This window comes from Brienomyrus brachyistius, chromosome 23 (assembly GCF_023856365.1).
Source record: "Brienomyrus brachyistius isolate T26 chromosome 23, BBRACH_0.4, whole genome shotgun sequence".
Lineage (NCBI taxonomy): Eukaryota > Metazoa > Chordata > Actinopteri > Osteoglossiformes > Mormyridae > Brienomyrus > Brienomyrus brachyistius.
The window spans coordinates 16,629,123-16,645,870 of NC_064555.1; the positions used below are offsets into that span (position 1 = coordinate 16,629,123).

The 16,748-nt window shown below is 47.6% G+C and overlaps 1 protein-coding gene across 2 annotated transcripts; it reads left to right on the forward strand.

The window, feature by feature from the left end:
* The first annotated feature begins 26 nt into the window (after positions 1 to 26).
* smap2 (small ArfGAP2) lies at positions 27 to 16,748 on the forward strand. Of its 2 annotated transcripts, XM_048993707.1 has the most exons (10): positions 27 to 673; positions 8,829 to 8,962; positions 9,903 to 9,988; positions 10,659 to 10,737; positions 10,890 to 10,952; positions 11,144 to 11,219; positions 11,461 to 11,567; positions 11,716 to 11,893; positions 12,535 to 12,827; positions 13,683 to 16,748. In XM_048993707.1, exons 1-10 carry the CDS (start codon positions 571 to 573, stop codon positions 13,806 to 13,808), a joined length of 1,245 nt encoding a protein of 414 aa, XP_048849664.1. In that variant the 5' UTR covers positions 27 to 570; the 3' UTR covers positions 13,809 to 16,748. The 2 variants fall into 2 exon arrangements, with proteins under 2 accessions (XP_048849664.1, XP_048849665.1); XM_048993708.1 differs by lacking the exon at positions 10,890 to 10,952.

Sequence of the window (16,748 nt, forward strand, 5' to 3'; positions counted from 1 at the left end):
GTATTCCTGGTATATACTTTACTGCAGATTTGGATGTATATCTAGTCGGTTTTATTTGATGATTAGCAATCGCGAAATGAGCATAGCTGTGAGAGACAGGGTCAGAATTGTGTAATAGCGAGCGTTTAATAGTGATGAATTTAAAGGGCGGCGGAAACAGGAAATCCGACTGAGATGTACGGTAGTTGAGCTGTAGTTGGGTTTATGATAAGTGAGGACTGCAGACGAGACAGTTTGAAAGAGACAAGGGGCTCGCTGCTGTCGCACGTGAGGCGATCCCTTAAAATTAACGCAAATATATAGTGAAAGATTTATTGTGGCGCTACTGCAGTGCGCGCGCAGAATTTAATAATCAGATAAGGACTGTGGTGTTAATCATCAACAGTTACCTGTACATGAACAGAATTATTATCTTGTTTCACTGTCGTTTTTTATTCATTATAAAACACGGCGGAAGGCACGCATCTTGTTTTTGTTCTCTTTTGACGCTGTTTAAATCTAAGTAAGTTGGGGTTTGAAGAACAGCCAGGTCTGAAATAGCTGAATATCGGAATCTGAAATATATCTGAAATGACCGGAAAATCGGTGAAAGACGTGGACCGATACCAGGCTGTACTCACTGCGCTGCTTTCACTGGAGGAGAATAAATTCTGCGCCGATTGCCTGGCAAAAGGTAAGAATCTGTAACATCGTTTCTTTTTCAGCAACTATTTTGCCACCAAAGACGTGCATTGTGGTTATTGGGTATTAAATCATCGTCCTCTTAATAACTCTTTTTACGAAGATGGTGTGTGCAGTATTGTTATTTAAGGTCTTAACTTCTACTTTGTGTTTATTGCGGTAGCCTCAGGTAAATTATAATAAATCTTACCTTAACGTGTATAGCAAAAGCAAGGTTTCCGGATGATTCCCTTAAATGTTTTCGGCGTTTATCCCCAACATACATTTTCAGTGTTATGAATACGCACAAAATTGTTGATTTATGCATAAAATATAATGTCGTGATGCCTGCATTTTCAGCTGGTGGCGGGTGGGGGGGCGGTTCACTGGATTATCGATCTGGCTTGTTCATGTTTAATAAAAACGATTACCCTTTCTACACAAAACAGTTACAAATACCCAGCTTTACGATATCACGTAGCAATAAAAGCGATGCAACGTAACGATGCTTTTTTTTGCACTTGGTATGATGCCCCTTTGGACCCGTAAAAGTACATCATGGTCATGCAACTTGTGCACTGTACGCTGGAGCCCTCTCGTAGGGGTCCGGAGCGTGCCCTTGTGCGCCTCTGATCGCCGGTAAAGTCACCTTTACTCCCACGGCATGGATACCGGCTGCTACTCGAGAGCGCAACTTCCTGTTCTTTGCAGCTCGCGGCGCTGCTTAGTGTCATTGATCGATGACGAAATTCACGATCATCAAAATACACGATTCACAGGAAAATGCGGAGGAACGAGTTTCTGTCACAGCAACCTGTTTTTTTATGTCTTTAATCATGCGTGAAACACTGAATTGCATTCAAGTGTAAATATTTCCTGTTCTCTGAGTTGGCCCTTTGTTACTTCCAGTATATTAAGTGTTGAAACTCCAAACTTTTTTTAATCCACCCCCCAGCATTTGTCTGTGATAAACATAAATATATGATGTTTGGGGCGCCCTTATTCCTGCACTGTATGTGCCTGGAATTATTCTCCTTTATCTTCATGGTAAACAGGACAAAAATATTACTGTACAGTTTGCCTGAGTTAATTTGGGCCCCAGCAGTTTTATTTAGTATCTACATATAGGACTTTCTGTTCACTGCACACTGGCAGCAGTAACTAAGGGTACCTTAGTGATTGTGGCTAAGCAGCTCTCACCAGTGACAGCAGCAGACTGTGGGCCGCGTCGATTACTCACGCTGATGAATTAGCATTAGCCGCTTGGGCACATGAGAGCCAGATGCTAAGCATTAGCTATTAGCATTCACAGCTAATAATTGGTTCGTGTGACATTTAGTCATGTTGGGCAGAAGTTGAAAGTCTGAACTTTTTAGAACAGTCTAAATTCCACGCACAGCCATCATCACTCGACCATGTTTTGCAAAAGCATAATTGCAAAAAAGGAGAAGTTCATACTGCTCAGTACTTGTTGGGTTATTGCATTTTTTTCCCTTTTCAAAATAACAGAAGTACAAGCATCGTTGTTGACGTGACAGGTTCAGTCCTTCTCACCCTTTTCTTATATCAGCCTGCTATTCTCGCTCAAGTCTCAGGCAGTAAACATTGTCAGTTCTGGAATCTTCCCCTGTTACCTACAGATTTCAGGTGCTTGCCGGTGTCACTGAGAATGCTCTGTCTGATAAACAGGGGCGGCCCCTCTGCTTGCAGTCCAGCTGCATTGAGATGCTTGCTGACGATTTTCCCTGCTCAGGGATTGGTCGCTTCCCAAGCCGAAGACTCCAGCCAACAAACAAAGTGAGAGGAAAGGGACTAAGGAGGGCATTGCCGGGTGGGATTGGATGCAAGAACCTAGAGTGTTAGAGTGTTCACCAGCTTGTGCTCCACTGTGTGACCAACAATCCAAGGGGTTCCCCTCCTTCATGCCGTCCATAGCAGGCAGCTGGAAGAGGGGCAGAGAGATTTCAGTTCCTTACAGTTACCGTCCACTTATTTAGCAGGTGCTTTTATCCACAGCGACGTTCATATTTGAGTAAACAGGGTCAGTCCCTGGAGCAGCTGGGGGTTTAGGGCCTCGCGCAGGAGCCCAGCGGTGACATCACTCTGCCGATCCTGCAGTTTAAACCGGTGACCTTCCAATCACAGACACCTGCTGAGCCACAAGTGAGAGAGAGAGTGAGTGAGAGAGAGAGTGAGAGAATTTGTATTTGGTGGTCCAGGTTTAGGAGAGGGAGCCTAAAATGATGGTGGCGCTCTGATTCGGAACACTGAGCTTTCAGTGGGGGTCACACTGCTTTTAAACTGGATCTCAGCTGCAGGTCTAAACAGGCATGCCAAAGGCTGGATGGGGGTGGGGGGGGTAAAGGGGTACAGGGAGGGAAAGCAGCGCCGAGCCAAACGCGTCTTTGTTTCCTTGCAGCATCTCCATGGCAGATGAAAAGACGCGCAGTCCTTTGCATACGCGTTCTGGCGTCGATATGGAGACAGTGCCGCACGTAGGGGAGGGGGCTGGGCTGGGCTTCATCGGGCCCTCAGACTGGCATCTGCCAGGCAGCGTCTTCTCTGTTTTTCCAAGTGCGCCGTACAGAACTTTAGAAAGTCGTCTGAGACATATTTATAGTTATAAATCTAACATTGTCCGTCTTCATTCCTTTTTTTAGATTGTTGCTAAATAAAGACTGTAGAATTGAACAGGCAACACAAAATTTCCCAGCCTTCACCACAAAACAATATTATAGAGCTTTGTTTTCTCCATCGATGCTGGTTCTCCTTGGCCATCTAAGGGGCATCCGGGCCACTTTGCTAACCCAGTGAAGTAAGAGCGGTTTCCTGGCTTCCATCATGACACGGTTTCTGCATGTCAGCTGTCGAAACGCCGGCGTCTTTTGAAGTTTTCCACTCTTGCGTGCTGATTTTGTGTAAGCTTGACCCCTGCCCTGCTCTGCTCTTGGTTTGACCGTTGGCCTCCCCCTCCCCTCCTGGAGGTCGGGTTCCGGTCTTCCATTGTCCTTATGAGCTAGTTGCTGAACCGTGTAGCAAAACAATACAACAGCGACAGCTTTTCTTTGTAGTAAGCTTTGTGTTGCCATAGCAAAGTTGTGTGTGTATCTGAGGGTCTGGTGTTGGATAATAAATGAACCACGAGACCATCTGCTCAGCAGCCTTGGGGGGGGCGGGGGGATGATTCCCTAGTCTTTTGGATATTTGTGACTGCCTTCTGGGTGAGTTCCTCAAGGCTACAGAACAGTCTGGCTATGGGAAATGGAACAGAGTGGAGGACCGACCAATGATTTCAGAATTGGGGTGATTCTTTGCTAAGATGGGACGGCTGCTGTGTGTCAGGCTGATCTTGCACAGCCTCGGGAGGCTTTGGGTGTGCAGACATGCAGTGGCAGCAGTGGCGTTCATGGTATCGCTACATCTTCAGTAGCTCTGTCAGTAACTGGCCAGTGATGAAGAGAGGAGGGGGCTGCAGGTAGGGGGTGGTGCTAAGGGACTGTGGGTGATCAATGAGAATGAAGACCGGTACCTTTAGCACCTGTGCCTTCTGTCACTGGACCAAGGTGCGGGCTGGTGCAAACTATAGCTGACCTCTGTGCCTTGCTAGGTTGACTCTGCCACTTTCTGTCCCGGACCTTGAGACCTATGGAACAGTTCAACTTTAATCATGGCTGTCCACTGCACTATAGGCCGAGCTGGACAGAGGCCCGTGGTAACTTTTGCAGAACAATAATGACAAATCGCCCAGATCTAAGGTTACAGTTGAGCACAGAGTCTGATATGTTGGTTCCTGTTTAAGCTCTTTGCCAGCAAGGATAAATATTGATGCATTTCTTAAGTTTAAACAGTTAATTGTTTCTTGTCGAGGGTGAAAACAAACAATATCTGCTTTAAAACACACACATAGTAAAAATGCGTGGTGTAATGTGTTCTAACCATCTCTGTGTCCCTCTTCAGGTAATACTGTTACTCCTCTATTAATTCGTAACGTTTGGGGAAAAAAAATCACAGCAGATCACATGATTCATACACGATTCATGTCACATGATTGGGGGTTTGAAGTTGCCCAGTGGAAGATTCTACTAAATTTCCACTGGCATGGCGTTAAAAGTTTGCTTCTGATTTGAGAGGAAGTCCTCTTGCTCTCCTCAGTGGTACAATATGTGAGTCTAAGTCTGCTGATTTTTTAAAATTTTTGTGAGTCTTCCCTGCACCGTTTCAGTCGCAGAGCAGAGATGGGAGTGGTTAACGCCATGTGGTTGTAGTGAAATACATCATGTGGCACTGGAAGTCCTGCATATTCTGAATTCTAATTAGTGTTGCCCTGGTGACTTGTCAGAGTTCGGTAGTTATTGGACACGGCTGTGTTTGTTTGCAGCTGCATTTGTTGCCTGAAGTGTAAACCAAATGTTTTGCGACAGATGTCAGTCAATAATTGTTCTTATGACTGTTCCAATAGGTTGGCTGGAACCAAAGTCTGTATTTTGCTCTATGTTAATTTCATACGAGCCTCCTCTGTTCCTGCCACAGCCCCAGTGACAGCCGCTCTGTCCGTGACTGAGAGAAGACGGGTGCGTGGGGGAACTGACAGGAATCAGCAGGGGGAGGTCGGCCTCGACTTTAACGTGTGGTGTTTCCGCAGATCTGTGGCAGAGCTCACTGGGGGTGCGGCGAATGTGGCCCAGGAGTTAATGGTTGTACTGGAAAGCAGTGGGCAAGCCAGGTGATGGGAGCTGTGTGGTGAAATAAGGTTCTTTTGCTTCTTGTGCTGGGGATTAACTTTTGTGTAAGTAAGTATGGATGCAGAGGGGTTACCTTCTGCAGAACAGGCCTGTTGGCACCTAAGCCACGAGGAAGACTCCTCTGTGACCTATACCCTAGTGCACATTTGTACCTGTACCCATATCCTGGTAGTTAACTGTCTCCTTAGTTACAGTGCACTGTATCAAAGGTACAACAGCAGACTCCCTTGGTTGAGCCCAGGAGTTTGGGATTAATCGGGATTAGCCTCCACGCTTCTCTTCACTCTGAGCTTTGGTTTTGCTCTCTGCTGCTTCCTCTGGTGGGATGGTGGAAGCTTGTGCACCTGTTTGTATCTTTAAGAATGGTTGGGGGGTGGGGGGGGACTGTGTACTGTTTCCGTCCCAATGGGTCTTACATGCTAGCAGTAGCCAGTTAGTCACTGGATGGGTCAGGGAAGTTTTATGTAGAGTGAATGAATTTTACAGTAATACTCACGCCTGTAAATCTGTGTGCTTTCCGTGTGCTTGGAGAGGAGAGGAGAGGAGAGGAGAGGAGAGGAGAGGAGAGGAGAGGAGTGCCCCAGCCACTTCTGACTCGGGCCCACGATGGGTCGTGACCCTTTGCTGGCAGGGGGGGGGGGGTGTTTGTGCAGCGAGAACCAGCCTTCCTCCCAGCACGCCTTTCCGGACTCCGCCACCTCGGTCACGGCACTCGCACTGCCCCCCCCCCCCCCCCCAAGATGCCAAGTCTCCTGATGCAAGCCCATTCTCCTATAGTCAGTCGGACACGTTGGCGTAACATGCTTGTTAGTTCTCACTTGTTCAGCTGAGGGTGAGGTATTGCATGATAGGCTAGGCTATGATGTAGCTGGACCTGAGATTGACTGATTTTCCTAAGGGTGCAGTGTGAGCGTGCATTACTGGGCTGATACTTTAATTATACTCAAGCCTGCAGCCCCTGCCGGCTTCCTGCAGATACTGTGAAGCCTAATGAGGGATTTCTCAGTGTACGATTGCAGGTCTCTTAGTCAGCGGTGCTGCAGCAGGGGGCTGGGCTTGGGGGCGTCGCTGCCTGCTGTGCCTGGGGGCGTCGCTGCCTGCTGTGCCTGGGGGCGTCGCTGCCTGCTGGGCCTGGGGGCGTCGCTGCCTGCTGGGCCTGGGGGCGTCGCTGCCTGCTGTGCCTGTCGCTACCTGGTGCAGCTCCTCTCATGTGCTGCATCGTATCATTTGCAAGGTTCGTCTACAGACACAGAAACAGACCCAAGCACCCCCGGCTCAGGAGGCCCTGCTGAAGGCTGCCTGCGTGACAGCGCTGCCGCGAACGCTTTAGCTTTGTCATGTGGCTGGCGACGGCTCCCCAGGTGGCTGCCAATAAAGGAGGTCGATGTCGTTCTTGTGTAGCCATTTCAGAAACACCATGTGTGAGATGAGTTGTTCTGTCCAAAGTGTGTGAGTGACAGTGAAAAATATGGTCATTAATCTGGTTATGATGTTCATTACACACCCAAAGCAGTAAAATCTATCATCTAGGGCAGAGTTTCCCAACCCGGCCCTTGGGGGCCCACAGATGATCCCCGAGGATCAGGTTCCCTCCATGTGTAGCATTTCCAGATTCATGACAAGGCTTCAAAGGAACTGAACTAGGAATCCCTGTGTTTCATGAATCTATAAGCCAGGAAAAGTGATTCCTGTTTGAATCCTGTGCCAGGCTAAGGGTGCAGTTTTGCCATCTAGTGGCTGTGGGGACGAATTGCACGAAAACAACCCTTCCACATTTTGCTCCTTTAAGAAGGAGGCCAGCTTTTCTAGTTCAGCAACTCCCGAATTCTCTTTGAAGCCTTGTGTAGCCTCAGAAGGCTCTTATATAACTCTATGACTGTAGCTTAGAGAAATTCCTTCAATTTCGTCGCTCATTTATTCATTTCTAGATGTTCATCACCAACCTACATTCACTACCGATTCCAGGTGTTCTATTTTCTGTTCGCAGCGAGTGCGTTGGAGCTTCACGTCCAGCAGAAAGGACAGCAAACACTGTGCAGATGATCAGCAACAAGCCATCCACACGTGGCAGTGCAGGGAAAACACAGAATTCTTAGACTTCAAAAATTCAGAATAGCTGGCTGCATCTGTATGTGTGAGTAATAATCACGGTTACCTCGGTTACAAATTGAAGATGGTCTCCACCACTGGTGAGAGTCTGCCTGCCGCCCCCACCTCTGTGAAGACAGTTGGAGTGCTGGGGGGGGGGGGGGTCCTTTCATCTCCAAGCTCGTCTCCTGACACGTCAACTTCTGATTAGTCATCGCGATGAATGTCATAATCAGATCCTGCGGCTCCTGGTTACTGCAGACGCCCGTATCTGTGCTGGCCTGAGTTACAGCAGTCTGATCACTGGCAGTGTGTAATGTAAGTGCAGAAGCTGCCCAAAGGTCATACAGTGACCCCGCTCCAGTGGACGCTGGTCTGGGTTCGGGCTTGCGGGGGAATGTTGGTTATATATCGTATTTTAATTGTAGTTAGTTTTTCTACAAGGTGGCACGGTGGTGCAGTGGGTAGCACTGTCGCCTCACACCTCTGGCACCTGGGTTCGAGTCTCTGCCAAGGTTTGCATGTTTTCCCTGCGTCGTCCGCATGCTCCGGTTCCCCTACAGTCCAAAAACAGGCTGGGGCTAATTGGAGTTATCGAATTGCTCATAGCTGTGTGTGAGTGTGCCCTGCGATGGGTTGGTGCCCCATCCTGGAGGTGTGATTGTGCCCTGCGATGGGTTGGCGCCACATCCTGGGTTGTTCCTTGCCTCACGCCCACAGCCTGCAGGATAGGCTCCAGACCCTCGTGACCCGAACAAGATAAGCGGTTTCAGAAGATGGATGGAGAGAGAGTTCTCCTCCTACTTTCTCTGAGGCTTTGTCTATGTCGTTACAGACACTCCCCGGGTTACGATGGTCCGGGTTATGATATTTTGACTTTACGATGGGCAAATGTTTTTCAATTTCAATACATTATTCAATAAATCACATGAGATATTCAACTGCTTTATTATAAAATAGACTTTGTTTGAATGATTTTGCCCCATTGTCTAATGTAAGTGTTCTAGACATGTATAAGGCAGGCTATAGGCTAGGGTACGATGTTTGAGTTAGGTTTATTGTGCTAAAATGCGTTTTTGCTTTACGATATTTTTGCCTAATGATTTTTATCAAGGTTTATCTGAACATAACACTATTGTAACCTGGGGGAGTGTCTATAATTTGGGTCATATTATTGATCTGATCTGAATGTTCTCTGTCGTTGAATCTGTACATGTTTCAATTCCAAAAGAAAAATATGTACAAATGCAAACCATCAGTCATATGATAAAATAACTATACAGTCTCTCTCCCTTTCTCTCTCTCTCCCTCTCTTTCTCTTTCCCTCTCTCTTTCCAGGTCCCAGATGGGCCTCGTGGAACCTGGGGGTCTTCATTTGTATCCGCTGTGCTGGAATCCACCGGAACCTAGGAGTCCACATATCACGGGTCAAGTCGGTGAACTTGGACCAGTGGACCCGGGAGCAGATTCAGGTCAGAGGTCCCTCCCTGTCTGCCCGGTGTCTCTCCCTCATAGGCCTCTCATCCACACTTCTGTGTGCCCAAGTCTTGGGCGTCCCATAGTTCATGGCAGCCAGCGCAGTAGCTGTACACAGGATCAGTACATCTGCGTGTTACACATCGAAGGACTTCCTGGTGCCTTTGTGTGTCATATAAACGAGTGTGGGGATGAATGTGTCTCTTAAATGGCTGAACCCACAGAATTCCCACCAGCAGCATTATTTTTAATGTCAGATCTGGTTCTGCCAACCATAAGCCGCCTGTAGTTTAAGATTGACCGCCTGTAGTTTAAGATTGACCGCCTGTAGTTTAAGATTGACCGCCGGCAGGAGATGTGCGGAGCCAACACCTGAGCAAGAGTTAAGAAGCTGTAAGAAGGCTGTGTGTGGCACAGGGGCTTCTGATGCGGGTCCCTCATGCGTCTTTGCCCCGTAACATAAACAGATCCGATTCTGATGAATTTGTGCACAGAAGGTCGTAACCTGGAAACGAATGGAACTGGGAGGTTCTGGGAAGATCGACTCATCCCGGAAATATTAAACACTGAGTGCGCTTTTATGTCAGAATCCCGACTAGCTGGGGGTGAGGAGGGGCAGTGCGGAGACCTTCTGACTGGGCGACAGTTCGTATTTATGTGGCCGCGTGCGCAGATTCCACAGAAAGGTCAAATGGAGAGTGTGCCTGGTGTCTCACAGCAGATCAAAAGGCAGATGTGAACACCAAAGAATCCCAACATTCGTGTACAAATGACAAACACAATAATTTATTGTTATTGCCGTTGTTGATCATGTTGTTATATAAAAGCAGAGGGACGTCACATTTGCAGTTTGGACTGCAGGGATCTCGGTCTGTGTGTTTATAAACGCTTTCTACGTGCGTAATGTGATTTTTGGATCTGGTTCTTTTCCTGCAGTGTGTCCAGGAGATGGGAAATGCTAAATCCCGGCGTCTCTATGAAGCCTTTCTGCCGGCCTGCTTCCAGCGGCCCGAGACTGACCAGTATCCTCGACTTTGAGTCCAGTAGGGAAGGGGTTTAATTTTAGTGCAGACAGAGTCATGTGACCCCACAGGAATGAGGGAGCAAGGCTGACGTGTTTTTGGGGAGGGGGAATTTTCCTTTTTAGGGTACAGAATACCAGGGGGGGGAGCTTGTGTATTCTGCTAAAACTGCAATTGCAAATTCTTGCAAATTCTAGCAAATTTTCACATGTAACAGCAGATCTCCTACTTCAGCACAAACACAGCAAACCACAGTCCCACGAAGCTGCGGGAACATGTAGCATTTTTAACAAACCCTGCGACTGGTCTCCGCAACACTACAAGTACTCAGTAGCTGGACTCTTCTACCCTATTGCTGCGAACATGGATCATTAAAAATGTAGCGATGAAAAGTTGTGAAAAAAATTCCCTACAAATGATAAATAAATAAATGCCCGAATTATATCTGTTTTAAGAAACAAAAAAATTAGATTTTTAGGCAAGGCAAACGATATCGCTAACGATATTGCTCACTGAGTACTGCGATTTGATATCGAACAGTCAGCTGTGTTTTTAGACCCCACCTAATTCAGATGCGTTCTGCACGCCATGGCCGCCTGGTCAACTAAAGAGAAAGGCGGCCGCCTGGTCAACTAAGCAGAACACTTTCTCCTTAATGAAGTTCTCACAGATCTGCTGAGGTCTTCATCCGTGACAAGTACGATAAGAAGAAGTACATGGATAAGTGTCTCGACGTCCAGGCGCTCAAGGTGAGTCTGGAAGAGCCTCATCACCTGCTGTGTTCTTTCAGTACGGAAGCTAATCTCTCTGATAATAGTTAAATGATGAGCGCATGTCTTCATTTTAAATTTACGATGATGCTAATTCTCAACTAATTTTCCGGGCTGCTGGTATCTTGCAGAAGGAGAAGTCTAGTGACTCTATAGTCAAAGAGGCACCAGTTGTGTTTGAGAAGGTGAAATTGGTGAGTGGATGTGAATTAAACTTCCTGGCATATCAGCTGTAGTGTTGAATTCGTGGTGATTCGAGTATCGTCACGCTTAGAAGTGTTAACCTGGGCTGGCTTTTATATACCATCCTAAGTTTGCTTCTTAAAGTAACTCAGTTGACCCCTTAAAGCTTTACTAATACATTGATTGTCTTGATTTCTCTCAGAAGAGGGATGATTCCCAGCAGCTGAAGTCCAGTCTCTCAGAGCCGGCTCACATCACAGCTGACTTGTTAAACCTTGGTAATGTGAACGTAACCTAACGCATGCTGTCATCGTTGCTGTCTATTCACAATGCAAAGTGCTTTCTGAGAAGTTACAGTGCAACCAACATGGCAGGCGTTGCATTTTTCGTGCTGCATTATTCCGGCCCGCTTGGCGGGTATTGTAGGATGGTGCATTATTGACACGCCATGCACCTCAACAGCTCCTGCTGCTGCCTACGTCGTGCTTAGATCTGTGCCTTCTCTATGACGTTTCCTAGATGCTCCAGCCCCTGTGAGCAACGGTGGCCCCAGCCCCGAGTTGACGGACCCGTTGGATTTGTTCGGTTCTGTCTCCACCACCTCTGCCAATCCCGCCAAAACACCGGTGAGCAGCAGTCATAGGTGGCGCTAGCGGTGGCATGTTACTCGAAACCTGATCCAAACTAAGAATGATGCATCAGATGGACAATGCCCTGCATCCCATCTGAGACCAACTTGCCTATATTGACTTATCTGCTTCTGATTCATCCCAGCCAGCTTCAGCGTCCATGCCTGCAAAACACCAAGTTGGCAGCTCTGTTCCGGAGAACCTCAGTCTCTTCCTGGACCCTACCCCAAAACCTGAGGAGGTGCCTAGGAAGATGTCCAAAGACTCCATCCTGTCTCTCTACAGCACCGTCACACCACACACCAACAGCATGCCTCCTCACGGTAAGTTTTCCCACACCTGGAACCTGACCACCCCATTGGCTGCTATTCGGGGTTCTCCAATTGGTCGGATTACTTTCAGTACTCTCGGATTATGTAACCCTGTTGCACATCAAAACATGTTTCTTGTGAAACCACAGAAGTCTGTGTTGCTGTTGGTAACATTGAACACTCCACTGTGGAAGTAGCCAATAACAATAAACTTAAAATTAGAGATGCGAAACCAAGAGCCAGTCAGCAGACTTCCTTCTTTTATGTCCATCTGCTGGTTATTAATAATGGATATTCTGAGGAGGGGTGTGTAACAGGAAGTCTGGCCTCCAGGGTCGCTTTAGGCTGTCCATGTGTTTTCTGTATTGTGGGATCTTTTCTTGGAGAGTCTTCCTGCTTTTAAAGCCTAAAACTGTAGAACTGGACCGAATGTGAGGGATGATGAATTGGTTTGGATGCTGCATTGGCCGAGTGTCAGGAGAAGGTCTTTGAAGACGTGCTTTATATCAGCCTTTCAGGATCAAGGCTTGAACATATTCTCCTGTTACCTTGCGGGACCTCAGTAGGTTCACTGTTTTGGTTCTGTGTGTCTTTCTGTCTGTCTGTCTGTCTTTGTGTGTGTGTGTGTGTGTGTGTGTGTGTTGGCTCCATAGGTGGCATGTACATGGCCCCACCACACATGGGTTATGCAGCAGCTGGATTTGGGCAGTACCAGCCCATGGCCCAGGGCGGGATGATGGGAGCCATGATGGGGATGCCTGCGGGCGCGCTGGCACAACCTGGCCTTCTATGCCCAGCCGGGATGCCGGCAGCGGGGCCCTACGCGGCGGGGCTGCCAGGGGGCGGGATGGGCATCTCCGGCAGCATGGTGGGAGGGCTGCCCTCTCTGCCCCAGCAGATGTACGGGGTGCAGCCGGCCCAGCAACTGCAGTGGAACATCACGCAGGTGAGAGGAACCCGTGATGGCTCAGGTCCCAGAACTCCAAAAAAAACAGTAATGATTCCATTTCCAATTAAGCTGTGATTTTTGGAGAACAAAAGAATTTCCATATGTTCTAATGTTAAATTGTGCATTTTTTTCTGACGACATATACAGCCATGGAAAAACTTAAGAGACCACTCTATATTTTAAAACAAATCTGCTTTTTTTTTAATCCTAGTATTAACATGGTTTGTCTGGCAGAAGGCTTCGCTGAACAGCAGGATGCTTCCAGGTTCAAAATTTCTAAGACCTCAGTACACAAGAATAAGGTGAAGCAGGAGGCCCTGGGAATGAGCAGGAGGCCCTGGGAATGAGCAGGAGGCCCTGGGAATGAGCAGGAGGCAGGCAGGTAGAGGGCGGAAGCGACTGTCTAATGCCAGGGATGACCATTAATTTATCTGACAGATTTTCATGAATCGGAGGATGACATCAGGTGACCTTCAAAAGGAATGGGAAACATAAGTGCAGGTGTGAGATGCACTGATAGGACAGTTCATATCAGGCTCCTGGAAGCAGAACTGAAGTGCCAAAAAGCAAGGAAGAAGCCCTTCATTAATGAGAAACAGGGAAGAACCAGGCTGCAATTTGCAGAAGAAAATGTATTATTCACAGATGCACATCCATAAATTGAGAAATGAGTGCAACAAAAAATTGTACTGTGGTCTCTTAATTTTTCCCAAGACTGTGTACTTAATGTTTACGGCTATCTGGGCATTTTCTTTGACGGCCTAAAACTTCTGCTCTGTGCTGCATGTCTGCGAGCATAAGGCTTCGGCACAGGACCGTATGCTGGCGCTGTAAAGCGGCTGTTTCTTGCAGATGACCCAGCACATGGCCGGCATGAACTTGTACGGTGCCAACAGCATGATGGGATACACTCAGCCCATGGGAGGAGGGGTGGTGCCCGGATCGAGTCACATGCTTGGGACACACGTGTGGAAATGATTGCGCCGGTCTGAAGGAGCAGGGCTGACCGCGACTGGTAAATGGACTGGACTTTCAGGATGTCGCATAAATGAAGGTGCACTTCTGGGCTTTCGGGGGGGGGGGCAGTCAACCAATTTGCACCCCCCCCTTCTTTTTCCTTTATCTTTTACTCCCTTGCCATTGTTTTTCAAGATCTCCATATTTGCCTTCAAACGTCACCAACCTCTCGGAGGTCCGAAAAGCAGGGTTCCGCCTGCCTCAGTACTGCAAAACGAGCCGGCACCGAGATTTTGTGTTTCTGAAGAATGTGTTTTTTTTTGTTTTTGTTTGTTTTTAATAAGGCAGGTTTTCCCCCATTTTGTCTCTTCCCCGTGACTGTCCTCACCGGCCACAGATCGCATTGCCTGTGCTGACAGTGTGGGGTCACTGCAGGCTACTGGTCGCAACCTGAACTCGCCAATCTAAGACTTTGTCGCTCAGCAGTCTACTTCAGCTTCTCTCATGAATTAGACATCTTTTTGTTTTGTTCAGTCTTGGTTCCGCCTGCGCTGGTACCTCGGGAGAGAGAAGCCCCAGTCCCCGTTGCCCCTCCAGTGCCCACACAGCTTTTGTCGCATTTGTTTGTTCCACAAACTGTTAGGAAATACCATCGGTTTATAATTCAAATATCCCACGCAAATTAGTCCTAACTTAACTTAGCTATTTGTAAGACATCCTATGTTTAAAGGTTTTTAAGTTAACACAACTGGGGGGCCAAAAAAACAGAGCCAACTGGGCAACCAAAGATATGCGACGGCTTTTCTCAGTAGCCAGGTGGGGTAATTAAAATGTCACATGACTCTCCCCCCCCCGCCTCCCCTTTGCTTCCGATAAGCCACTGAATGCAGGTGGACACCCCCCCTCCACCCAACACAGGCAAGGAGGCAGAAGACATGAATCGATGCTGGACACTGCTCTGTGAATGTCCACGCAGTGATGTCATAATGAATGTACACTGCCAGGACAGAGAATGTCTCTTTAGAAATGTATCCAGCACTGTCAACTCTGCCTGTTTGGTTAGAGTCAGCATTGGCTGTATTGAGCCAATAGGAGGGCAGGATGAGGGTCACATGGGTTTCTCACGTCTGCTGCCCGTAGGGATCTGTACCCTTTGGCTTAGTGTGACAGGAAGCTGTTTGCCCTCTGAAGTTGCAGTAGCGTGTGTTTTTGCATGTGGGTGTGTGCATTTGAGAGAGAGAGAGAGAGAGAGAGAGAGAGAGAGAGAGAATATCAGTCTGTGTGAGTGGTTTTGCGTGCATAGCCCTTGAGATGGGTGGCAGATTGTCCATTGGGGGTAGCTATTTGACAGAGGACAGTGCCCCCCCACCCGTCTCTGAGAGCTATATGTTCTTTGCTTTCTGAATGTCTGCAGGATTTTTGCAGGTTTGCTTTTCCTGTTACTTATTGACTTCAGCAGAAAGCGTGACCTTTCGAGTGTGTTACCCCTGTCTGAGGCTGTCCTTCCTCTCCTGTTTGCTTTGTCTGCCACTGCGGGCGCACACACACATGGTAAACCTCTTCTTTTGCAAATAGGAAGCCATGTTGGATATCTAGGTGAAATGTGAGCGCACTATGGGCAAGGAGACAAAGACAGGGTTCCTACAGTGAGGTGGGCCACTTTCTCTAGGGTACCCTCCTTAATCAGCTTAATCAGTCAGCACTCTCCACAGCACCGCTAGCTCCATTCTGGGCATTCTTTATTTAAGTGCAGCATATGGAAAAGCCCCTTCATTTAATGGCGTTTCAGTTCAGTGACAGTAGTTGGAGACTGCCCTCTGGTGGTGCAGAGAGGGATTGCGTTCTAGTTACATAGCTACTCTGTGGCTGTGGTAGGTTTTTCCAATGAAGGTATGCACCACTATCTAGGAATCTGGATTGGATAGGGGGGCAGTGCGGAAACTATGCAAGCATTTGCGAGCGTACACACACATACACATCCGAGGTACAAAGAAGCTTCTCTGCCATGGACTGCAGTAACTTATGTTCTTATGTTAATATTATCTGGCATTGTGTGAGGCATGATCTGTGCTGTGTGGCTCTCTGTCATCACCCTGGCTTTGTGTAAAAGGAACTGAGCTAGGCTGCCTTCCCCAAGCCCCGCCTCTGCCTTCCCCAAGCCCCGCCTCTGCCTTCCCCAAGCCCCACCTCTGCCTTCCCCAAGCCCCACCTCTGCCTTCCCCAAGCCCCGCCTCTACCTTCATTTTCCTTAGGACTATAATTATTATTGTCATCATTGTTGCGGTTGAAATGCATGATGGTAATTGTGTAAATAATTTGCTGTGTTCTTGGGTGCCACATGGGTGTAATGCTGGGGGATTGTGGGTGTTTGCACGGTACCTGTAACCAGGTACACCATCCCAGAGGTGGGGGGGCCATCGCCCTCAGCTCTGCATCACGGGTCCCCGGTACAGCCTTTCTCTGTGTGACTCCCCAATGTGCCATCAAGGCATTGCACACACACACGCACCCCAGCATGGGTCCAAAGAAGTTTGCTTACAGGCCCCTCTGGGATATCGCACCAAGGGATGCAGATAAACACCATGGAAGTCCAGGTCGCCATGATTACATACAGCTATACTTTAGGCATCCAGATATGTTTAAGTTTTTTCTTAGCAAAATTTTAGCACAGAAAATGAATGTATGTTTTTTTTTTGGTTTTTTTTTTGTTATAATTTTGTGCTTTAATTTTCAAACATTTTCTCTCGTGTGTGTGTGTGTGGGTGTGTGTGCGCGCGCACGTGTGCAGATGTATGTGTTCGGTCTCATTAACTTTTTAAGCATTATTTATTGGAGATGCTGAAATGTAATCGAGTTTTGCATCTCTGGGATCCTTAAGATATGTTGATGTATAAACACAGATTTGAATAATATAATATACTTGTCAATATATAAAATCCAAATAAAGAACATTTTGGCGTT